Source organism: Phyllopteryx taeniolatus, chromosome 19, assembly GCF_024500385.1.
Source record: "Phyllopteryx taeniolatus isolate TA_2022b chromosome 19, UOR_Ptae_1.2, whole genome shotgun sequence".
In the NCBI taxonomy this organism is placed as follows: Eukaryota; Metazoa; Chordata; class Actinopteri; order Syngnathiformes; family Syngnathidae; genus Phyllopteryx; species Phyllopteryx taeniolatus.
Genome location: NC_084520.1, coordinates 9,502,069 through 9,527,415, shown reverse-complemented (window position 1 = coordinate 9,527,415; position 25,347 = coordinate 9,502,069). Strand labels below are relative to the sequence as shown.

The window sequence follows — 25,347 nt, the reverse complement described above, 5'->3', positions numbered from 1 at the left end:
ATAATTAGTATGATCATAGTCACTGTAACTTGGGATTCTTCAATGAAGATTTGAAACGATAACTATATTTTGCACAATAACTATCTGACATGATTTTTTTGATTGATGAATAACAATACATTAAATATTTAGGCATCAATGATCTGTATGTAAGTAGTGAGGAGAAGCGGCTCAGAAAATGGATGGATGGATGGATGTGGAAATGATGGCAGTTTTCTCAAAACTTGATAGTTGTTTGTTATCTATGTGGCCAAAGGAATACACTAATCCCTTATTGACGGACTAATAAAAGCTTATTCTACGAACCCTAATTTTATTGAGTCACATTTTGCACAAGGACATGGAGAAAGAATGGCAATTTGATTTCAAAAGTCCACTTGATATTTGAAATAGTATGTCAAATTGTTGATGTGGTATCGATGTGGCCAAAGAATACCCTGAGTCTTTATTGCGGTCCTAATAAAGTCCTATTCTATGAACCCCATTTGTATGGAGTCACGTTTTTCTCCGGTACATATTGAAATTTGATTTCCAAAGTCCACTTGAGAGTTGAATGTGAACTCTAAATGGCGACGTTGTAGTATCGATGTGACTAAAGAATACAAGAAGCTGTTATTGTGGGACTCTGAAAAACACTTGTATGGAGTCACATTTTGCACAGGCACAAACAGAAATGATGGCTTTCAAACAAAAAATTCCACTTGATAGCTGAGCATGAAGTGTTGGTATGTTATCTATGTGCCCAAGGAATGGACTAATATTTTGAGGCTTATTTAATGAACCCCAATTGTATCGAGTCACATTTTGCACAGATACGTGTGTAACTCATAACTTTGTGTGATGGACCAACTGCTGCTTGAGGTGAGCGTTGCGGTAACGGCGGGGGTGTAGAAAGCGAGAGAGGTTGATTCAAGCGCCTCTTTTTTAAGAGACGTGACTCACGCCGGCCGCCCGCTGCACGCAGTGTACGCTCATCTTGTTTCTCCAGCCTGCCCCAAAGTACAATGCAAACATGTCAGGTACACTGCTTTGCTATGCAAAAACAATATGCACATGAACGTTTGTGCTATTAGCTGATTGCTAGTATTATAGTATCATTATGCTGTCATGCTAAATTAAACAGCTAGCAGGCTAACCATTCTTCTCATCTTTTACTTGGGTTGATGTTGTGATATTCGGCATATTAGCATATGGATGTTTTCATTTACCTCAAAGGTATGACAAGACAGCTAGCATAGCACAGAATGATATCATAATGCTAAATTAAGACAACAAGGTTGGTGATGGTGTCATTTTGGGCATAGGGATGGCATGTTAGCATTTAGGCCAAAACTCCACAGTTACCACAGAACAGTTAGCATTGCACGTCAACATGCAATGCTGTCATCAAGGGTTGTCCTTTTTGTTTTTGGGTTTGCTTTGCTTGTGTTTATGTTGTTTGATTTGGGGCATGTAGGCATAGGAATGTAACATTTTGCTCAAAGCTTTGCCACTACCATAGCATAGCTAGTGTGCCACGTCAATATTTTATCATACAAAATTGAGCATTTCAAATATTTTGCTTGTGCTAGTCTTGTGTTGAGTGAGCGTGTTGTTAGCATTTTGCTCAATTCTCTGCAGCTGCCATTGTGTATCATCACATTCACAGAACTGTTAGCATAGCACATCAATATGCTATCATGCTAAAAGCAGAACAAAGTAATTTTGGAAGCTGTCACATTATTCAACCATATTGGCATTATGCTGCTTGCTTTCTTATCACCTTTAGCATTTCACTCGCAATCTCTCATTGGACCTAGTACATACTTCAGTCACAATAAAATCAATAGTATACTTGTAGTGAAGCCCCAACTATTCACGGTTGGTTCTCGTTCTCTTTTCTGTGGAACCTTTCATTAGCTATTTGCTTGAAACTCACCTATTTGTGGAATTTGCCTTTTTGGGGCTTACTGTAATGCCCTAAATGCCAGAGGATGGCACCACACCCCTGCCTACTAGTAGTAATTGTTTTCAAGGAAATATATGGAAGTGATGCGTCTTAACTGTTTATGATCGTTGTATGTCAGGGAGGAACTAAGTCTAACCAGGCTTGTTAGGGGAAGTTACAGAGTCTTCACTTTGTGTATGTTTTTGCTTTGATGAGTGGCATTTTATTTTTATTTTTTATTTTTTTTAAAGGTAATGTTTTAAGATGAGTTTGAAATGATATTAAAGTGTATTAGGGTCAGAGTTTGTGGTATTTCTTCTAGTTTTCAATATTAATATAGGCTTTTTGGGGGACCAGGGATCAGTGATTCATAGGATTGCTCGGCCCAGGGCTTTACTCTTTCCAATTTTTAGCTGTTGGACTACAGTGTAAACAAATATAGAAGTTGCTTGGATGGTGAGAAATCGGACAATTTTGAGCATTTTTACTTCATAGTAGCTTGTGCGGATATATGTTGTGTACATCTATCACATCGAGTGTGTTACACAGTCAGGTGGATGTAGCCTTGAGCACCACTTCACCTTTCCTCTCCTCTCAATGGAGACCTCCACACACTTCACATACACGTACATGAATGTTTTATGCTCGGGAGCGTCTGTGAGGGCTCGCAGCAGCAGCAGCAACAGCAGCCGCTTTTTCTTAATATTTTTGGTCCCCTGTGGTGCGCAGTCTGCTAACCCAAGCTGACACACAGGGGACTCACTGCAGGGAGACAAACAATGAGTCTCTTCCTATGTTGTGTCAAAAAGGTTCCAGGACTGCTGTCACAAAAGATATATTTCAAATTCAAACAACGTTTTCCCCTTCAGAGTAATTTCACTGGAGCCTTCATGCACTCCTGGAAGTGTTCTTCCGGTTTTCTCCGCAGCTCAGTCTTTACAACCATCTTGATGTTGTCCACGTCTTCAAAACTTGGCCCCTTGATGACCGGAATATTAATGTGTGTGTTTTTGTCTTTTCGAGGGCCAAAACCAGCGCATCAGCCCATGCTCCACGCTGACCAGCAGCACAGCGTCGCCCCCCGCGGGCAGCCCCTGCTCTACACTGCCCGCCACCATGCCAGGCCAGGCGGGCACCAGGGAGTGCGCCTACGGCTCCGTCACCAGTCCCACCTCCACACTGGAGAGCCGGGACAGCGGAATCATTGGTGAGAGCGCCTCCAAATGTCTTGGAAATACATAAGAAGCAGGTATTGAGGTTACAAATTGGGGGTTTCATGCCTGGGTTAAGGTTTCTAATGTGGGTTTTGAATTTGGGCTTCAAGCTAGGGTTAGTGTCTGAAATTAGGTTTAAGGTTTCAAGTCTGGGTAAAGGTTTTAGATTAAAGTTTCAAATTAGGGATTGAAGCAAGGTTAGGAAGGTTTTAAATTTAGGGTTTCACGCCTGGGTTAGGGTTTCAAATTTAGGTTATAAATCTAGAGTTTAAAGCCAGGGGTAGGGTTTTCAATGTGTGTTTTAAGATAGGGTTAGGGGTTTCGAGATACTTTTAGGGATACTTTAAGATGTTTGGGTTTAAAGTTAGGGTTCCAAGCCAAGGCTAGAATTTCAAATTAGGGTTTCAAGATCGGGTTCAGGATTGAAGTTCGATTTAGGGTTTTAAGCAAGGATAAAGGTTTCAGGCAAATTACCGGTAGGCTTTCTAGCCAAGATTAAGGTATGGTTTCAGTTTAAGGTTATGTTTGCAAATTTAGGTTGAGAATAAGGATTTCAAGACAGGGTAATTTATTTTTTTAATGTTTTATTTAACCAGGAATAGTCCCATTGAGATTCTGAATCTCATTTTCAAGGTAGGGTTTAAAGGCAGGGTTTTTTTTGCACTGGGGTAGGGTTTCAAGTTAGTGTTTCATGCCAAGGTTAGGGTTTCAAGACAGGGTTAGGGTTTCAAGATCAGCTTTCAAGCCAAGGTTATGCTCTCAATTTGGGATTTCAAATGGATGAGCTGCGGTGAATATGAATAAAGTTAAATTGAGTTAAAGTTACCAAGCATGCTTCCTGACTAGCATGATTTGTCTCCACAGCCACTCTGACCAGCTACTCTGAGAACATGGACCGCGGCGGCAGCAAGCATGGCGGCGGCGGCATGGAGGGCTCGCGTGGCAACCTGAAGCTGTGGCAGTCACAGAAATCAGGCATGGACTCCTTCTTGTACCGCGTGGACGAGAACATGACGGCGTCTACGTACAGCCTCAACAAGATCCCCGAGCGCAGCCTGGAAAGCATGTCCTCACACTCGGCCCACTCCATCCCCCTGTACCTCATGCCCCGCCCCAACTCAGTGGCTGGTGAGTCCCCCAATCAGACCCCCCCCCCCCCCCACTCCCTTCCAGAAATATGCTTACTCACCATTTGAGAATACTCGGAGTTATGACATATTTCAACACCCAACCTCTTTGGTCCTTTCTTTTCCTGCTTGCTTTTTTCCTTCGTGATGCACTTTTTTTTGGGGGGGGGGGGGGGGAATTCAAATGAGGGTTTCAAGACATGGTTAGGGTTTAAAGCCTGGGATATTTTTTCAAACAAAAAATAAAAATAAAAAATTCACGGGTTTCATAGAATAATTGGGGCTCATGTTCTTGGGGTTTGGAGCCACGGTTGAGATTTTAAATTACAGCATCAAGGCAGGTTCCAAAGAAGAATTGAGGTTTCAAATTTTAAAAATTACAGTTTACAGCCCAGAATATGATTGAAAATTATGGTTTCAAGGAAAGGTTATGGTTTCAAGCCTGGGCTAGTCAGGCCATTAAAGAAAAAAGGGGGTTTTACATTTTTAGGCTTTGCAGCCAGAACAAAGATGAAAGTAGTACATAGATGAAAACGTGCATGTGTAAACATGCACATACAATGTTCACAAACATTAAACCCACATAATCGCAACCACCATGTACATGAATACATATGTTATAGCATAAGGTTAGGGTTTAAAATTATGGTTTCAAGACAGCTTTGGGTTTCAAACAAGGGATAGGATTTCATATTATGGTTTTAAGCAAGGGTTAGAGTTTCAACCTTGGGTTCAGGTTTTAAATTAGGGCTTCAAGCCTGGGTTAGAGTTTCAAGTTAGGGTTTAGAGGCCAAGGTTTGGGTTTCCAATTAGGATTTTAAACCAAGGTTTAGGTATAAAATGAGGGTTTTAAGCATGGTTTAGGGTTTCTAACTTGGGTTGGGATTTTAATTTAGGGTTTTTTAAGACATTTGGTTTGTAAATTAGGGTCTCAAACCTGAGCTAGGATTTGAAACCAGGGTTGGTGTTCCAAATAAGGGTGTCAAACATGTAAGTATTTCAAATTATGTTTTTAAGACTGGATTAGGGTTTCAAGCCTGGGTTAGGGTTTTGATTAGAAGAATTGGGGTTTCAGTTTCTTTGGGTTTGATGCCAAATTAGGGTTAGGGTTACAAGCTTGGGCTAGGGCTTTTAATGAGGGGTTCAAGGCTGGGTTAGCGATTCAACCTTGGGTAGGGGTTTCAAATTAGGGTTTGAAGCTAGGTTTAGGGTATCAAGCTTGGATTAGAGTTTTAAATTAGGGTTAGAAGTCAAGGGTACAGTTTTAAATAATGGTTTTACTTGTACTGGCAAGTGTACAGTATGTCAGCATTTAGCACATGATGACACCGGTCTCCTTCGTAGAGCAGTTTAAAAGTTGCATGATGGGAAAACCGGGAAGGCCTGAAACAGCAGAATTCCGTAATCCCTTCTTCTCGCTTCCTACCGCAACGAGCCATCACGGCGCCGGCTTTCGATTGGCCGCTCTCGCTCAGGCGGCGGCGCATCAAAAGCCTTGGGCGTTAACGGCTTCTATCCCCCCCGAGGGAGGGAGCCGCGCTTTCATGTGCGAGGGGGGAGGAAGGCAGGAAGTGAGGCGGCAGGCTCCTCGGTTACCTCATGCAGACACGTAGAGTAATGCCGTTCGATATCCTCCGATAAATACTTCGCCTCCATTATTCATCACGTCAAGTCCTCAGGACAGTCAGGGTAATTGCACATCCGCCATTACTGACATTAGTATTCATGCATGATTATATTACATAATCACTTTTTCAAACATGCTGTGCCTATCACTTCCTTCCTTCCTTCCTTCCTTTGTTCCATCCATCCATCCATCCCAGTATTCCTTTCCTTCCTTCCCTTCCTTCCCTGTCCATCCATCCATCCATCCAGTTCTACTCTTTTCCTTCCTCCCTTCCCTCCTTCCTTTCCATCTACCGTCTTACCTACCTACATAAAAACCTACCTACAGTGCCACCAGAAAGTATTCACACCCCTTCACTTTTCCACATTTTGCTTTGCTACAGACTTATTCTAAAGATGATTTGAGTATAGTTTTCTACATAATCTACATAAAAATATCCCATAATGACAAAGTAAAAATATATTGTCAGACATTTGTGTAAATTTATAAAAAATGTAAACATTCAAACATAATAGGTACATAAGTATTCACACCCTTTTCTATGACACTCAAATTGAAACTGATTTCCACTGATCATCCTTGAGATGCTTCTACAACTTGAATGGCGTCCACCTGTGGTAAATTCAGTTGATTGAACATCATTTGGAATGGCACACACCTGTCTAGATAAGGTCTCATAGTTGACAGTGTAGGCGGCGCGGTGGGCGACTGGTTAGAGCGTCTGCCTCACAGTTCTGAGGACCAGGATTCAATCCCCGGCCCCGCCTGTGTGGAGTTTGCATGTTCTCCCCGTGCCTGCGCGGGTTTTCTCCGGGTACTCCGGTTTCCTCCCACATGTTAATTGACAACTCTAAATTGCCCGTAGGTGTGAATGTGAGTGAGAATGGTTGTTTGTTTGTATGTGCCCTGCGATTGGCTGGCAACCAGTTCAGGGTGTCTTCGAGTGGCCCAGCCAGAGCCCGGACTTGAATCCAATCGAACGTCTCTGGAAAGACCTAAAAATTGCTGCCCACTGACACTGCCCATCCAACCTCACTGACCTTGAGAAGGATCTGCAGAGAGGAATGGGAGAAAATGCCCCAAAACCGGTGTTCCAAGCTTGAGGCAGTGATTGCTGCCAAAGGTGCTTCAACAAAATATTAAGCCAAGGGTGTGAATACTTATGTACCTATTACGTTTAAATATTTACATTTTCAATAAATTTGCACAATTGTCTGAACATACATAATAATAACATAATGAAATTTTTACTTCGTCATTATGGGATATTTTATGTCGATTTATTAAAATAAAACTATACTCCAATCAGCTTTATAGTAAGTCTGTAGAAGAAGCAAAATGGGGAAAAGCGAAGGGGTGTGAATACTTTCTGGTGGCACTGTACCCTTTCTCACTTTTCCCATTCCTACCGAAAGCTTTCCTTATCTTTCCTTCCAAACCATGGGTTTAAACAGTACTTCCCCTACTTTCCTTCCGAACATCCATCCTTTTCACAGCAACAATTTTGTAACATCATTCTTTCCATCCACCTCACTGGTTGGGCGTTTTTTCTTTTTTCCTTCCTAATATTCTTCCTTCATTTCACCGGTTTCAACAGTTTTCCCCCTTTCTTCCGAAAGCTTGCTTACTTCTTACCTTCGTAGTTGCCTTCTTTCCTCCATCTTTTCCTCCTCTTTCCTTCCCAACATCCTTCCTTTTTCCTCTTTTTCCTGCCGCCAATGTGCCTGAGTGCAGACTTAGCCCGTTGGCACAACAGCGGCGGTCATGATGCGTGCAGACTGCTGCATTGCAGATAGACAAGATGAGCACACAGATTGGAGTCCACACATTGAAAATTGAGAAAATAGAGCCTTTTCAGCTCAGTGGCCCTGAGTCATTCCTCCTTTGCTTAGCAGCAGATTAATGTCTTCTCTTGCTCCTCTCAGAGACTAAGTTATAGACCCTCCGCCACACGCTCCAACCCCTTTAGGGCCAAGCCTTTCAGTGTTCTTTGCTGCCATTTTACTTCCACTTTGGGAAGCCTGTGCAGCTCACATTTTGGCCCTCAGCTGTATACTTCATTAGGCAGTAGAAGCGTGATGGCACTTAGAACCACAGGACGGTCAATAATCTTTTTATTTTATTTATTTGTTCTTTTTATTATTTTATTAAACAAACATGCTAATGTCACCTATTCTACTTCAGGCCACACATATAAAGGAACAGTACCTCTGCTGGTCACACCTGTGTAGTGCACTCCATTTTAGTCCCAATTGTTTCAAGACACAATTGATCAACAATTAATTCCAAACTATCGATCATTATGATTAACCAACACTTCTTAAATGACTTGTAGGCTGGCAAACCTTTTCTGTAAAATCATCTTCTGTTGGAGCTAATAATAATCGTTGTTGTCATCATCATCATAATATTTTAGATCAATATACATAGAGCCTTTCAAGGCACCCATGGACCTTAACCAATAATTAATGGGGTTAGTTAAAATATTGAGTAATTACAGTATGTTAAGTGTGCCATGTTAATGTCCACAGCCGAGGCTCCTTGTGGTGTTGATGCCAGAGAAAGCGCGGTGGTAATCATCAAGATGATGCAGATAAATGTCTGGATCACTGTAGGCAGTGGTGGAGTTTAACAGCTGATGAACTCATTTGAACTCAAAATGACCTTTAATTATCAGTTTGCTGAGTTGCTGTTGTGTGAGTACAATGATTAAAAAATGTCGTATGGAGATATTAGATTAGATCTAATTTGAATCTGAAGTAGATAGGCAGGCTTTAAAGGCACAACGGCTCTCATTTGGATAGTTTTTTAAGCAAATGTAGACTTGTACAACACTAATCCATGTCTATTCAGGGAAAAAAACTTGGTGGTGGTCTCTTCTCCATTTTTTATTTTTTTATTTTTTTTATTTATTTATTTATTTTTGGTTGCTTGCCTTCATCCCAATTGGCATTCATTGTCGGGAATCGTCTTTGCCCTCCTTTGTCTCCAGCCGAGGTCTGGCTATGAAGGTCTCTCACGTCGGCGGCGATCTAATCTCATTGCATATCGGCCGCGAAACAATCAGCAGCCAGCGGCGCGCTTCATGAATAAGACATTCATCTGTGCGGCTAATTAATCCTGAGAGAGATCTGCAGAGTGACAGACACCGAGAGGAGGGAATTCTTCGGGGCGGGCGGGTGCATCCGTTGAAGCTTCCTCTGGCGAAGGAACGGCTCTGGAGTCCATCTTGTTAATTGCGCTTTACCCATGCGCACTCACTGGCCACTTAACATTATTACATCCTGTATGGAAAGCAGTTTTGAGCATTTATTCCATATCTTTGATATCCATTTTAAGCTCAATGTATTAGCACGCTCTTTGTGCTCACAAGTAAGACAATTCGGCGGTCTAGTATAACGACTAGGCCGCACTAGTCGAACAAATGTCTTACTAGTATACATTTTTTACAATGCAATTAAACCTTACTAGTAAGCTACTGTGCTGTAATAGTAACATTACTAGGGCCCAACTGGTAGGCATGTGTCATGCACTAGTAACCTTCCTATCAAAGATATCAAATAAAAGCCATTTGACCATTTATTCGAGTTCTAGTTTACTAGTTAGGTCATTAAGTTAATACAGTAGTTCTGCTAGTGCGCCCTAGTTGTCGTAGTGCACTGGATTTTCTTATTAGTGAGGACAAACAGTATACAAGTACATGGACCTTAACTTGGATATTAAGCACATCGAGTAAATGTTAACAGCTTTTTGGGAAGCCTTTGTAACATTTATTTGTTATCCTTGATAAGGAAGCCACTAGTGTGTGACACATGCCTACCATTTGGGGCCGAGTACTGTTGCGATTACAGCACAGTAGCCGAGAAGTGTTATTCGTGCAGCACAGTAGTTTACTAGTAAGGTTTAACTACGCACTCGTCGGCCAAAAATTGCATTAGTAGTGGAAAAACATTACAAGCGAGACACTGTCGTTCTGCTAGTGCATTGAATTATCTTCCTATTCAGGACAAAGAGCATACTAGTTCATGGACCTTATGATGGGTGATATACATTTTACAGTTTTTACTAATACAGCTTTCCATACCTAAGCACCAGGCAGACATCCCCCAAAACTCATCAGGTTTTGCAGACGTGTATTCTGGTGAAAGTGTATGTTTTTAGGGGTCCCTAACATGACCACCGAAAACTCACTCAGTAAGTTAGAAAAAAATTGCTCCTGACACGAGTTCCACCGATCAACTCGAAAGTGGATGGACGTGTCTATCACAACAGGACGCATGAAAAAGTCTCAAGGACCCATGCCCCTAATTGAACTGCAAGTCAACCTTTTTGGTTTCAAGCACCCATTTTGGGCAAATTCCAAATCGAGGAAATTTGGCCAAATGAGCCACAATTGGAAGCAGAGTCCTAGACAGATGAGCGACTCTAAATTGCCAAGCTCTGTTGCCTAGGACGTGTTATGTAGGTGGAGAATGGTGTCAAAGTTTGCTGATCATTTGGAGGGCTTGCAATTACAGGGCGTGCGAGGGCGCAGTCTTAACTGCTTGCTTTAATTTCAGTCAGCCCCCAAACTTGTTTCACCGAGCGACACGAAATTGGGTGGACTTATCCACCATATCAGGAAGCACGACCTGCACCTGAAATCAAACAGGAAGTCAGCCATTTTTGTTTGAAGCAGCTACATCCAGAGCTTTAATGTTTATTATTGCGGTCCGAGTTTTTGGTGGCCCAAAACTTTTATGGGAGCTGCTTTTTATCTTATGAGCATCTCATGTAGCGAATAAAAAATATTAGAAACAGCTCTCACTTTTTCGGCACTCAGTCGAGCGCAGACCTCCTCCGAGGCCAAGGGCAAATTTTCTCTTCCAGATTCATTAATTATTCACTTAGAAATTCAGGAAAATGACCAAACATAATTCACATTTTATTGTTATTACCTCTGGAAATGATTATTCATACATTTACCGGTTCTGCACTAAAACTGAGCATTAAAACTTGTAAAGGCAGATTTGTTGTACTTTTAAGTGCAAAAAAAGGAAGGATTGTGCACTTAATGTTGTGGTGAGTGTACTGTACATATTTACAGACTTGATAATAATAATAATAGTGTTTTTTTTATTTGGATTTTTGCAGCCACAAGCTCGGCCCACCTGGAGGACCTGGCCTACCTGGACGAGCAGAGGCACACCCCCTTGCGCACCTCGCTGCGTACGCCCAGACAGAGCACCACCTGCGGGCCGGGCCGCTCGGGCCAGGACCTGAGAGGTGGGCACGCACACACGCACGTGCACACGTACACACTAACTGTGACCAAAAGCCGACCAATCGCGGTAGGGTCAGATGGTGCCGTGTGGGGAGGCGGACTTCAGGATCGGCGAGGCTGCCTTTTTGAAGCTTGAGGTTGAGGCCTCCATGACGACAATGGCAGACCGCATTCGTCATGTCCCCAGCATCCTTCTTCTTTCCTCCTTCTATCCTTCCTCTTCCTTCCTTGTATCCTCTTCTTTGTTCCTTGCCACCTCCTCTTCTTTCTGTCCTTCGCTTCCTTCCCGTGTCCTTCCTTGCCTCTTTCATGTCATTCCTTGCATCCTCCTCTTCCTTGTTTGCATCGTTTTTTCCTCTTCCTTCCTTGCAACTTAGTCTTCCTTCCTTCTTTCCTCCTCTTCCTTCCTTGTTTCGTCCTCCTTGCTTGCCTCCACTTCATTCCTTGCATCCTCCTTCCTTGCATCCTCCTACCTTACTTGCTTCCTCTTCTTCCTTCTTTACATCCTGCTCTTCCGTCTTTGCATCATTTCACTTCCTTCCTTCCTTGCATCTTCCCTTCCTCCCTTGCTTCCTCCTCTTCCTATCTTGCCGCCTCCTCTTCTTTCCTTGCCTCCATTTCCTTCTTTGCCTCCTCCTATTTGTTCCTTTGCTGTTCCCCTTCCTTGCCTCCTCCTCTTTCTTCATTGTGTCCTCCTTTTTCTACTTTGTGTCCTTCTCTTCCTTCCCTGCGTCCTACTCTTCCTTCCATACATTCCCCTCCTCCTTTCTCGCATCCTCCCCTTTGTTCCATGGGTCCTCCCCTTGTTTCCTCGCGTCCTCCTCCTCCTCCCGCTGGAGACCGCTCAGGCTCCATGAGTCATCGTCACCTGGTGAATAATTCAACCGTCTGGCCACCGAGCTTTCCGTGGTATCGGGCAATGGAGGATGCGGAGGAGGTGTGCAGTGTTACTCAATGTCACCCTAGGGTGGCAAAAGGTGCGTTTGGGAAGTGTTTGGATGATGAAGCATCCATCTTTCCCTAAACAACTCCCCAGCCCCTCATTGACAACATGGCTACCGTCTTTTTATAGAGTAGTGAGGCCGTGAAGCAGCGGATTATGCAAAACTGGAGAACAGTCTTGAAATTGGAAACTACGTTTGAAACCCTAGCCCAGGCTTGAAACCATAGTTTGAAAGCCTAACCCTGGTTTGAAAGCCTAATTTGAAACAAACCCTGGTTTGAAACAGAACCCTTAAAACTGTCTTGAAAGCCCTAATTTGAAGTGATAACCCTAGTTTGAAACCCTAACACAGGTTATAATCCTAATTTGAAACCCTAATATGGGCTACAACCTCAATTTGAAGCGCTAAGCAAGTTTTGAAACACTAACCCTGGATAGAAACCATCATTTAAAAAAAACATACCTGTGTCTGGACACTCTCATTTGAAGCCATAACCCTGTTTTGAAAGTCTAATACAGGCTGTAATGCTAAATTGAAACCCTAGCAAGGGCATTCAACCTGAATGTCAAATCCTAACCCAGATTTGAAATCCTAATTTGAAAGCCTAACCCTGGTTTGAAAACCTAATTGGAAACTCCAACACGGGCTGTAATCCTAATTTAAAGACTAACCCAGGATTGAAACCCTAATTTCTAATTTGAAACCAAAACCCATGCTTGAAACTCAAATTTGAAACCCTAACTCGAGTTTGAAGCCCAAAATCCTGCTGTGACGGAGTGGCTTCGAAGCTCCCTGTGTTAATTGGATTAGCCACACTTAATTCACACAGAATTAAATTTTTGTTGCATCACATGCTATCTTTCACCCAAACGGAGGGACGTTACATCAGCACGAGTGTGGTACTTTCTTCCTTTTCATGAGGATTCCTGGAAACTTTACTAGCAGCTCTTTGGAGACCGAGAGAGCGAGCTGTTGTATGTGGCCAAGAAAAACGATCAAGATATGTAATATGGGTTTATTATTGCACTTACCTGGGGCTCTTTAGCAGCGAGCCATTTGCAGAGGACACACCAATGTACTTTAGACAACCCTGCCAAACACTCTGCATAAATGCTCCATCGTGTACAGAGACACACCTCTTCATTGGTTCTTTACTAGACCTCAACGTCACAAAGTGAGGTTAGTAAAGGCGTGCTTGAAAGGAGTTTGGTGTGGAGCAACACGTCCGTCAAACGTCCTTGGGATGAACACGAAGGGCGATCATGAGCCTCTTTCACACTGGCCTGTCAAGGTGTTCTTTGTGAAAAGTCGGAGGAAAAAGACGGACACCCAAGGCTCACTGTCGAACGCAACTGTCGATACACAGTTGGAAATTTTTCGCCGATTTACCAGCCTCAGAGGTAATATCAGTGGCTGGACACCATCTGTGTAAAAACGAATACCAAAAAGATGAAACAGGACTGGAAAGAAAGTGTCAAAACACAACCGCTGGGAATTTTCTGCCTTTTTTAGTCAATCCTAATTTGCAGAGGCAGAGCAGTGCCTGTGTTAAAGGTAATGGCGGAGGGATGGAAGTTGGCTGCCAAACTGAACATGCAACATTCATTTCCCCCTGGTCTGTTGTGTCGAAAGCTAATGTAAGCTAACAGCTGGAAATGTTCTGCCTTTTTAGTCAACCCACCAATTTGCCAGCTTCAGAGGTAGTGTCAGAGGTGGGGCGGTGCCTGTGTTAAAAGGGATAGCAGAAAGATGGAATAGGGGTGTGAAGTTTAACACCCAAGACTTAACTTCCCCCGCTCCGTTGAGTCAAAAGCTATCCAGTATATGCGCAACCTACTACCTCATTGGGCAAAACAGGTTGAAGCACTTCCTCTTGGCTTGGATGAATTCCGAATGGGACCGCGAAAAGCGCCCGTTGGAACTTAAAAAGGCCTTCAATGTATTTAACTTTTGTCTGAAGACACCAGCCATAAAGAAACACAGATTTTAGCAGGTTCGGGTCGAAACTACCATGCCGTCAACTCGTAACGATCCTCGTTAGCGTAGCATTCACAGGAAGTCTGCGAACCCGTTTTCCGGGTTTGGTCACATGACATTCTCCCTATAGCGGATTGTCAAAACACAGCCGCTAATTTGCCAACTTTAAAGGGTGTATCAGAGGCGGGGAGGACTCTGTGTGAAAGGTAATAGCAGAGAGACGGAAGTGGGTTGTGAGGTTTAACACCCAAGACTCACTTCCAACGTCCTGTTTAGTCGAAAGCTATTGTCAAAATGCAGCAGTAACATATTTGTTGCTTTTAATTCTCGATGGATTCAGATGGTTGTGTGATCTTCCACCTAGCTAACATTTCTCATAGTTGCTTTTCGGTTTTTAGAAAGGGGATAATAGTCACTCAGGATGTCGATCAGCCAAAAAATCAATTTCAATGCCGTGACTGCAATGCTTCACCATGCTTCATTCACGCTGGAACAAACTTCATATGCCATCTAATCAAAGCAGTTTGTGCAGTGATTTGTAATGCTGAGCTATAATCTCTTCCAGGAGGCTTCTAATATGCCGCAGTTGTCTAAAATTTACACTGGAAAAAAACGTTTTGTTTTGCTAGCGTAGTTTGTTTGTCTACGGTAGTGTTTTCTGGGAATGAAGCACACGCGCAACTGTGATCTGGGAAGTAATGATTGGTCTACTCAATCATGTGACTGACTCTCACGTTAAGGTCCGTTTGCCAGCTTCAGAGGTTGTGTCAAATGCAGGAGCGGTTCCTGTGTGAAAAGGAATAACAGAAAGAGGAAACAGGAATGTGAAATTTAACACTGGACAATCACTTCCACAGCCTTGTTGAATCAACTGCAATGGTCAAAACACAACAGTTGGGAATTTTTCGCCAATTTGCCAGTTTCAGAGGTACTATCAGAGGCGGGCGCGGCACCTTTCTGAAAAAGAATAGCAAAAAAAAAAGCCTGAACAAGGGTTTAACACCTGACACTCACTTTCCGTGTTGAGTCATAAGAATCTGTCAGAACACAAGAAGTCGTGCATTTTTTTGCCTTGTTCCCTTGTAAGTGTGTGGGAAAGGCACAGACACGGAATGCTGCCTTTCCCCCCTTCACTTGAACACCCCCATAACATACTTTTTGTCCTGCTTGCTTTACCTCAGCTTCCGCTAACAACTCCCATGCCTGGCAGTCACAATCACGTAAGTAACATTTTTGTCTCCGTTTCCCATAATGTCCCCTATTATGTCCCATTGTATTACATTTTGTTCCATACTGTCCCCTAATGTCACCTATTGTGTCGCATAATGTCCCATCATATCCCATTTTGCCCCGTAGTGCCCTTTGAATATCCCCTTTTATGCCCCATTTTATTCCATAGTCTCCCATAATTTCCCATATTGTTTCATCATGGCCTATTTTGTCACTTAGTGTCTCATAAAGGGGACCTTATCGTGTCCCATCACATCCCATTATTTCCCATTTTGTCCAACAATATCCCCTATACTGTCCCATCATGTCCCCCCAGGATTGATGTCTCGCAACCCCTCCAGAACTTTAGTCTAACAACTCCTCCTAGTGTCAAGAAATGGAAGTGATAAATAGCTTTTCATTGCAGTGATCTGCATGAAACCAAATACAGACAGTACTTGTGACATGTCAGTCTGCATCAGAGACCAAAACTTGTGATTGTGGCTCCGCATTTTTATCTAATATACAGACAGGCATGTGTGATGTAAGGGGCTGGCAAAATATCACAGTGTATTTATCTGCTTCAATTGAAAGGGAAACTTCAAACCCTAATGTGGTCTTGGCAAAAAACAAAAACAAAAATCTTGAATTTGAATTTGAATTCATTTGCAACCCTAAACCCTTGTTTGAAACCCTAACTCTTGCTTTGACCCCTAATTTGAAACCTTAGCCGAGGCTTGAATCCCTAATTTGAAACCCTCGTTCAGGTTTAGGCTTGAAACTCTAAATTGAAACTATAACTACACTTTAAAACCCTAACTCTTGCTTAAAACCGTAATTTGAAACCCTCGTCTAGGCTTGAAACCCTGACTTTAGTTTGAAGCGCAAACTCTTGCTTGAAAGCCCTATTTGAAACCCTAACAAAGAATTGGAATCTCAACCGTGGCTTGAAACACTAATTTGAAACCCTATACCTAGTTTGTAACCAAGTTGAAATTCTAAAACTTAAAATCCCAATTTGAATCTCTAGCCCTAGTTTGAAACCCTAACCGAAGCTTCAATCCCTAATTTGAAACCTAACCCTAATTTGAAGCCTGAGACCTTAGTCTCGTTGTTGTAGTGTTTGCTATTTAATAAATAAAATATTTTTCTCTTCCGAGTGAATCTTCATTGTCTTCTCCGACCCAGCAGTACGTTTTGCGCCATACCGACCCCAGGACATCGCCCTGAAACCGCTGCTCTTCGAGGTGCCGTCCATCACGGTGGACTCTGTGTTCACGGGCCGCGAGTGGCTCTTCCAGGAGATCGACGGCCACCTCAACCGCCCCGGCAGCAGCCGCGGCGTGGTGGTTGTCGGCAACATCGGCTTCGGCAAGACCGCCATCGTTTCCCGCCTGGTGGCGCTCAGCTGCCACGGCACACGCATGCGTCAGATCGCCTCTGACAGCCCGCAAGCCTCACCCAGACGTAAAAATACTCTAATTACGCTATATTTTTTTCAAAAGGACATTTTGACTGGGATGTCAAAATATGTCTCTGTTTATGTGTCCAGATGGTGAGGGGCTCCCGCTCAGCCAGCCCCAGCCCACGCACGGCACGCTGGGGGGTGGCAGCTGTCCAGGCACCCCTGAGATGCGGCGGCGTCAGGAAGAGTCCATGAGGAGACTCGCCTCGCAGGTACACGATCATAGCGCCCCAATGTGGCTTTTTTGTGTACAGTGTGTGCACGGGGGAGAGGAGGTACATCAACAAATAAAATGTTTAAATACTCACATTTTCCCAACAAAATACAATTTTAAATGCAAAAATAAAACATTTCCCATAATAAACCACGCAGTGTTTCGGTTCAGACTTTTTTAACTGTTATGCATGGTGGTAAGGGGTGCTCCAACAAATTTAATGGTGAAATATTATCATTTACTTGTTGTTTCCTTTTTTTTTAGCAAAAACAAACAAAACTGTACGCAAAGGTTTGCTTTGAATCAACAAAAAAAAGGTTAATTATAAACATTTCTGCTTTTAAATTCACTTTTTAATGCAAAAATAAATGTCAAAAATATTCCCCCTCCAATACAGGTTTGTTTGGTTTGAACCTTTTTTACGGGTCTGTGCCCCAACAAATAAAATGGTTGAATATGACTGTTTCTTCGATACAACTGAATTTTTACGTTTTTTTTCTTTTTTTTTTAAATCACAATTGTGGAAGTTGTGTCCCACGTGAACTGTATAACGTGTAAGGACACCCGATCCCCCACCCCGCCGCATGCATTATGCACATGTGTTTAGAAAAGAAAAAACAACTTTGCCAGGGAGTCTTGTGAAATATTAATACACGCGGAATGTCACTTCCCAGCCTGCTATTAGATGTTGTTAAGTCTGCGTATTAATAATTGAACTCTCTGTTTTTCACCCCCCACTTTTGTTTTTGACAATGTTTTAGAAAATGTTTAAATAACATTTTATTTATTCATAGTTAAACAACATATGTAATAGATAATAATCAAATAGATTTTTCATTCGTTAGCACATGGTACCAGTTGCAAAATGTCACAGCGGCTTAAAGCTCGACTCCGACGAGGTCTCTGACCAACCGAAAGTGATTAATTATTAATATCTGCAAAATGAAATGAGGTGTCTACTTCCTGTTTTCCACCCTGTGACTAATCTGTCGCCCTCTCCAGGTGGTGGCCTACCATTACTGCCAGGCAGACAATGCCTACACCTGCCTGGTGCCCGAGTTTGTGCACAACGTGGCGGCACTGCTGTGTCGCTCTCCTCACCTGGCGGCCTACAGGGAGCAGATGCTGCGCGAGCCGCACCTGCAGAGCGTGTTGAGCCTGCGCTCCTGCGTCCAAGACCCGCTGGCGTCCTTCAGGAGGGGCGTGCTCGAGCCCTTGGACGCTCTCTACAAAGGTAACGTGTGGATTTTGGATAGAGTGTTGTCAAGTGTTTTCTACTGGTGCTATTTCATATGTTTTTGATGATCCTATAAATTTGTAATGACTTTTTTAGGGCAAGGGACTCCCAAGAATAAAAAAAAAAAAAAAAAAAAAAGTTAATTTCTTTAAAAAAGTATTTTCTTGCTCACTGGTCTTGTCTTGACTTTTTTTATTGATGTGGGCCAGGGAAACTGGGTGCGCCAACCAAGAAAATTGTTAAATGTCAACATTTCTTCCATAAAACTACAATTTTGAAGCGTAAATAAATAGTTGACAAAAAAAAGAAAAACAGTACTCAGAGGTTTTGTTTTTGAGGTGCCAACAAACAAAAAGGTTAATGGTCCCATGCCATCAGAATCCAATTTTTATGCATAAGATAGATCAAAATTAATGTGGGTGACCTGGTATAAATTTGATATCTATACGGTTTGTCAATTAAATGTAAAAGGCTATAATCGCATAAGGCTTGCAAAATGACCGGCTCAGATTTCTGTGTTTGTGTGATGTAAAAGGTTCCTCATTATTCAAGTACCTTCCCACTTGGTGGTTGCTACACGCCCACTCGTTTCGAGAAACATTGATGAGTGTCGGTGACCGCGGCTGCGTCTTGTGCAAAGCTTAAACATTGCATCACCTGCCAAACTCAGAGAAGGTGAGGAATAGGTGGCTTCAATTTTTGGGGGGAGAAACAAAACAAAATTGTATTGTGTTTAGGCCCATTTCGTGGAGGATGACTTTGTAAAATAAGCTTTCGCACACTGCTGGAAGTGCATTTCCGAGTTTGCAGAGAGCGACCCAAGTGTTCAGCCACCACCAAGCCACAAATACAGTTCATAAAAGCATACATGTTGCAGGGTGCGCCAACAAATAAAATCGCTTCATATAAAATATACTCATTAAAATGACCTTTTTAATGGAGAATTAATTATTTACAAAAAACAGTACTCAGAGATTTTGTTTGGATTTGTTTATAGATGTGTGGAGGGGAAAGGGGATGTGCCAACAACTAAAAAGGTTAATTTCCTCGATAAAATTAGTTTAAGGCATGAACAAATTATTTCCAAATCAAAAACCGTTCCCACAAAATCCCCTGCACTCACTCTTACAAATAATCTAAACAAAGCCGGTTCATAGCCCATAAAGGCGTTACATTATATATGATAAATGTGACAAATAATATGTATATATTTTTGGGATTCTCCAGAGAGGAAGATCAACTCTGAGGAGGACCTGATCATCCTCATCGACGGGCTGAACGAAGCCGAGTTCCACAAGCCCGATTACGGCGACACCATCGTCTCCTTCCTCTGCAAGACCATCCACAAGTTCCCCCCCTGGCTCAAGCTGGTGGTCACGGCCCGGACCACCTTGCAGGAAATCACCAACCCGCTGCCGTTCCACCGCATCTCGCTGGACGGCCTGGAGGAGAACGACGCCATCGATCAGGACCTGCACGGCTACATCCTGCACCGCATCCACAGCAGCCCGGAGATCCAGAACAACATCTCGCTCAACGGCAAGATGGACAACACCACCTTCGGCAAGCTTAGTGGACACCTGAAGGCCCTCAGCCAGGGCTCCTACCTATACCTCAAGCTCACCTTTGACCTTATCGAGAAGGGCTACCTGGTCCTGAAGAGCTCAAGCTACAAGGTGAGGCCTCCCAAAGACCCTTGTTTTATTGTGTTAGGGGCACAACAGGTGCCTGTTTTACTTTCATCCAATACATTTTGTATTCAATACTGAGCACTGTTTCAGATCTGGAATAATCTGATTAAATAAACTCTGCTCACAATTGTTACATTTTTAAAATACATTTCATCACGTATTTTAATACAGAGCAGTGATTCAGTTGTGGAATAGTCTGTTTAAATAAACTAGTGTCCTTATTTAATTCATTTACATATTTATTTCGTATTTAGTACAGGGCAGTGATCCAGGTGCAGGAGACTACACGTGGCTGAGTCAAGTGCCCGATCGGCTAAAGAAAATATTGCCATGTGCCAGTCAGGAGCCCAGATGTAGACACTAAGGGAAATTATGTAATTAAATCACTGCTCTGTATGAAATATGAAATAGATATTAGAACTGCTCCCTAACAGAATTACTGCAACAGAACCTTTTCCAACCTGACGCTACTGTCCATATTCCGTTCGTTCTTTCCTTCCTCAGGTGGTTCCAGTCAACCTGGCCGAGGTGTACCTGCTGCAGTGCAACATGCGCTTCCCCACGCAGTCGTCGTTCGAGCGGGCGCTGCCTCTGCTCAACGTGGCCGTGGCCTCGCTGCACCCGCTCACCGACGAGCAAATCTACCAGGCCATCAACGCCGGCTCCCTGCAGGTATGACACAATGTAGATTGTGGACGCGAGATTCTCAATAGTGAAGCTTCCATAAATGCTAACCGTCATGCTAATCCAGGGTACGCTGGATTGGGAGGACTTCCAGCAGCGTGTAGATAACCTGTCCGTCTTCCTGGTGAAGAGGCGGGACGGCACCCGCATGTTTGTCCACCCGTCCTTCCGGGAGTGGTTGATATGGCGGGAGGAAGGCGAGAAGACAAAGTTTCTGTGCGATCCCAGGTGAGACAAGATCGGGGACGGGGGGGCTTTCATTTCAGGGTGTGACATTAAACCTGATAATTAAGATGCACCACATGGATACAAGTACTGTAACAAAAGCTGTGTGTACGTGGGAAAGTGAGGTGAACCAACAAATAAAGTGGTTAAATATGACCATTTTCTCAATAAATTGTAATTCTTAATTCAGAAATGTTTACACAGTTTACTAAGAAGAACAGTACTCAGAGGTTTCGTGGGACTTTTCTTAACGGTGTGCATGTGGGAAAGGGGGTGCAGCAACAAATAACAAGGATACTTTTGAACATTTCCTCGATGAAAGTTTTATTTTTTATAAAGAAATAAACAATTTACTTAAAAAAGGGTTATTTAAAGGGGTGTAAGTGGGAAAGGGTTTGCGCCCAAAAATAAAATGGTTAGAAATGACCATTTTCTTTAAAAAAAAAAAAAAAAAACTTAAAAAAGCAGTGCCCACAGGTTTTGCTTGTAACTTCTTTAGGGTGTGTGCCAGAGAAAGGGGGTGCGCCATCAAACAAAGTGGTTAAATGTGAACATTTCCTCGAAAGTGAGTGTGGCAACGAATGAAATGGTTAAATATGACCATTTCATTGATCAAATTAATACAATTTCAGCTATGATGCAGCTTGAAACCATATTCCGAGAACTGCACTTTGTTGAAAATGGCAGATCTGTTTATGTACTAGCCTGACAGAAAATGAAGATAGACACTCCAAAAACATTGTAGGAAGTCTCCAGAAGAGTGTCGAAACTAAACTTTTCCTGTGTACTTATACACAGGCTCATACATAAAGAGCACTCCAGTGTATCCATTTGTGCGGGATTTTGAGTCTTTAATTGATACTAAATATTTATTGTAACTTGTGCATTCCAGTTTGAGCCCAAAATAGCATGTGAATCATGCCGTATAACTTCTGATGTGCAGAAATGCACCTCCAATGCCACATTAGTCAGTCGGATATAAATAGACACATGCCATTAGTCACCGTCAAGGTTAGGATTTTTTTTTTTTTCCCCTCAGAGGAAGTGTTTGTAAATACCACCTGCGGATGAGCATTTTCATGGCTCCAGCACCTGAAAGTTTTTTTCATGTGTGCGTACACAGGAGCGGCCACACCCTGCTGGCGTTCTGGTTCTCGCGGCAGGAGAACAAGCTGAACCGGCAGCAGACCATCGAGCTGGGCCACCACATCCTTAAAGCACATATCTTCAAGGTAGTGGCTGGTCTCCATGTTCACTAACACTCATTCAATGGCAAGAAAAAGTATGTGAACCCTTGGGAATTACCTGGATTCCCTCATGAATTGGTCAGAAAACGTCACATCCACATCACAACAACAGACTCTTCCAAAAGCTAATCGGAGTCAGGCAACCTAGAGTTCAATCAAGATGACGAAATTGTAGTTGTTGATTTAAGCTGCCCTGCCCTATAAAAAAAAAAAAAGTGTTTTTTTTCTGTAAACTCGTGATTCTCAAGGTGTGGTACGCATGCTCTCTGCTGGTATGCGAAAGAATCACTGCTAAGTGCAGTTCAGTTGTATTTAACTTTTAAGTTCAATACATTTGAATTTAATCTATAAGAACTGTTTGTTTTTAAACATTTATTTTGGTGTTTTTTTTTATGTAACTTTAATGTTCAGTGCATTTTCATTTAATCATTGAGTGCATTTTTGTGTTTTATTATTATCATTATTATCATTTAAGCACAGTGTTAATGTTCAAATTGCATAATGTTGAAGTGGCTTACAATTTTGACTATAATTTTTAGGAATAAAACCTCTTGTCTCCTTTTTGATGAACACTTTATTGTGTGTTTTAATGTTGGTCATTATGGTGATGTTTTGAGAGCGAAGTATTTTTTAGGTGGTACTTGATGTCAAAAGTTTGACAACCACTGCTTTAACCTGTCCTGTTCAGCTGCTTGGTCATGCAGAATAAAACAACAGAACAGTAGAAACAATATAAAACACACCAGTTTTGAGTTTGCTCAAGAAACATTGCCTGATGTGAACCATGCCTCGCACAAAAGCGTTCTCAGAGGACCTACGATTAAGAATTGTTACTTGCATGAGGCTCGAAATGGTTACAAAAGTATCTCTAAATGCTTTGATATTCATGAGTCCGTGCTTTGACAGATTTGTCTCTAAATGGAGAAAGTTCAGCATTCTTGCTACTCTTCCTAGGAGTCATCATCCTGTAAAGATGACTGCAAGAGCAAAGCACTGAATGCTCAATGAGGTAAAGAAAAATACGAATGTATCGGCCAAAGACTTAGCCTTCGACAAATGAGGCTCAACCAGTTTTTAATCCCAAGGTTCACATACTTTTTCCCACTGTTTGCCTGTTGTGTTCAGTAAAAAAATTAAAACATATTGTTTTGTGTGTTATAGGAACTCTGTTTTTGTCTATTGTTGTGATTTAGATGATGTTGAAATCACATTTTATCACCATTTTATGTAGAAATTCAAGTCTTTCCAAAGGGTTCACATTATTTTTCTTGCGTCTGTATCTTGTATATAAACACATGCGTGCGTGCGCACGCGCACACACACACACACACACAATAAAAATGAAAAAGAAAACATTTTATGCTGTCTGTTCAAGGGTCTCAGCAAGAAAGTGGGGGTGTCCTCATCCATCTTGCAAGGCCTATGGGTGTCCTACAGCACGGAGGGTCTGTCGGCTGCTCTCTCGTCACTGAGGAACCTCTACACACCTAACATTAAGGTGAGCATGTACGCTGGAGTTTGGTACAAAACGGTTTGCAAAGTCCTGCCCATGTACCCCGTCTTGGTCATCTAATCCTGTGTGGGACCCAGCGGTGGGTACAGCAGAGAGGCGCTGCATAAAGTGAATTATTAATTTTTGGATGTGCCTCTTTTGACCGTTTGTGCTCAAAAGGGCCACATTTGATTAATGAATATGTATGTAGGTATCTGAAAGATGTAAAATAGTCATAATAATAAATGCATAAATAAATATCAATTCAAAAGCAATCAATAAATAATAAAATCAGTTCTCATATTTAATTGTATTTATAATTGAATTATAATTAACCAATTATTTGATAAAATACACATTTTCAATCTGTAATGTTTATTTTACCGTTTTTTAATATCAGGTACAATAAATCAACAAACCAATTATTTAATTAGCTAAACAAATAAAACATGAATAAAGATTGAAAAAATAAATTTTAACAAGGGCTAAATTAATGTAGTGTGTATGCAAGTGAGTTGGTTGCTGCTGTGGGGTCAATAATTTAGAAGCAAAAGTAAATGTTTTTAGAATATGCTGTGGGTCAATAATGAATTAAGTTGCTTAAATGTAATTTGTAATGTATTTTTAGGTTGTTTTTAAATTACATTACAGATAAGTGATTTCTTAATTACATTAAATAGTTTTTTTTATTTGAATAAGTCATGGGTCAATAATTCATATTTATTAGTTAAATTTGTTTGATTTTTTTTTTAATCCAGCCATCCATTTACCGCTTATCCTCACTGGGGTCGCGGGCTGCTGGTACTTATCCCAGCTATCAGTTTTTTATTTTTAGGCCTAGTGCCAATCAAAAAAATTCAGTGTGGCAACATCCAATGTATTTTTGAATGTGTGGAACAAAGTTTCTTGTGCCTGTTTTCACCTCAAAGGCCTAATCTGTCAATCATTCCATATAAATTGTTTGTGTATATGCGCGTGCTTGTGTGTGTGTGTGTGTGTGTGTGTGGGTGCGTGCGCGTGCGCAGGTGAGTCGTTTGTTGATGCTAGGCGGGGCCAACGTCAACTACCGCACGGAGGTGCTCAACAACGCCCCCGTGCTGTGCGTCCATGCCCACCTGGGGTACATGGACATGGTGGCCCTGCTGCTGGAGTTTGGCGCCTATGCCGACGCCCCCTCCGAAAACGGCCTGACGCCTCTTGGCTACGCTGCTGCCGGGGGTCACATGGCTGCCGTGACGGCACTGTGTCGCAAGAGAGCCAAGGTGTGTATGGTGTGTGTGTGTGTCTGATTTTGTGTGTGTGTGGGGTGGGGGTTAATGATGGGGGCTCAGGCAAAATTGATTTGACTTGACTCGACTTGGTTGATTTCTGTCACAGTAACTTGGGGTTGCTTGAAACTTGAAGGTGAAGACGAGGCTTACTTATGACTTGCACATACAATATCCAACTTGTTTCCAGTATTTCTGATTGACATGAACGCTGTAATGTGCCTCCAGGTGGACCACCTGGACAGGAACGGTCAGTGCGCGCTGGTGCACGCAGCCCTCCGGGGCCACATGGAGGTGGTGAAGTTCCTCATCCAGTGCGACTGGAGTGGGGGGTCGGCGCAGCACTCGCCGCAGACCCAGCAGCAGGCCACCTTTACCAAGAGCCACGCCGTCCAGCAGGCCCTGGTCGCCGCCGCCAGTATGGGCTACACGGAGGTAACACCGCCGAAGGTCCCTGAGCGCTAATTCATGAAAGAAATTAAATGAAATAAATACAATTGAATGAGTTTTAACATGTCGCAGGGCAGTTGTTAATT

At 42.5% G+C, this 25,347-nt stretch overlaps 1 protein-coding gene across 1 annotated transcript in view; it reads left to right on the top strand.

Moving 5' to 3' along the window:
- Positions 1 to 25,347, top strand: part of tanc2b (tetratricopeptide repeat, ankyrin repeat and coiled-coil containing 2b) — a 68,516-nt gene that overhangs the window by 31,365 nt on the left and 11,804 nt on the right. The window contains exons 5-17 of the mRNA XM_061755429.1: positions 2,951 to 3,134; positions 4,006 to 4,269; positions 11,029 to 11,160; positions 16,480 to 16,755; positions 16,841 to 16,965; positions 17,970 to 18,201; positions 19,432 to 19,880; positions 20,400 to 20,567; positions 20,647 to 20,807; positions 21,928 to 22,036; positions 23,427 to 23,549; positions 24,569 to 24,805; positions 25,040 to 25,246. Coding sequence (XP_061611413.1) covers positions 2,951 to 3,134; positions 4,006 to 4,269; positions 11,029 to 11,160; positions 16,480 to 16,755; positions 16,841 to 16,965; positions 17,970 to 18,201; positions 19,432 to 19,880; positions 20,400 to 20,567; positions 20,647 to 20,807; positions 21,928 to 22,036; positions 23,427 to 23,549; positions 24,569 to 24,805; positions 25,040 to 25,246 — 2,667 coding nt within the window. The remainder of the gene's footprint in view (positions 1 to 2,950; positions 3,135 to 4,005; positions 4,270 to 11,028; positions 11,161 to 16,479; positions 16,756 to 16,840; positions 16,966 to 17,969; positions 18,202 to 19,431; positions 19,881 to 20,399; positions 20,568 to 20,646; positions 20,808 to 21,927; positions 22,037 to 23,426; positions 23,550 to 24,568; positions 24,806 to 25,039; positions 25,247 to 25,347) is intronic.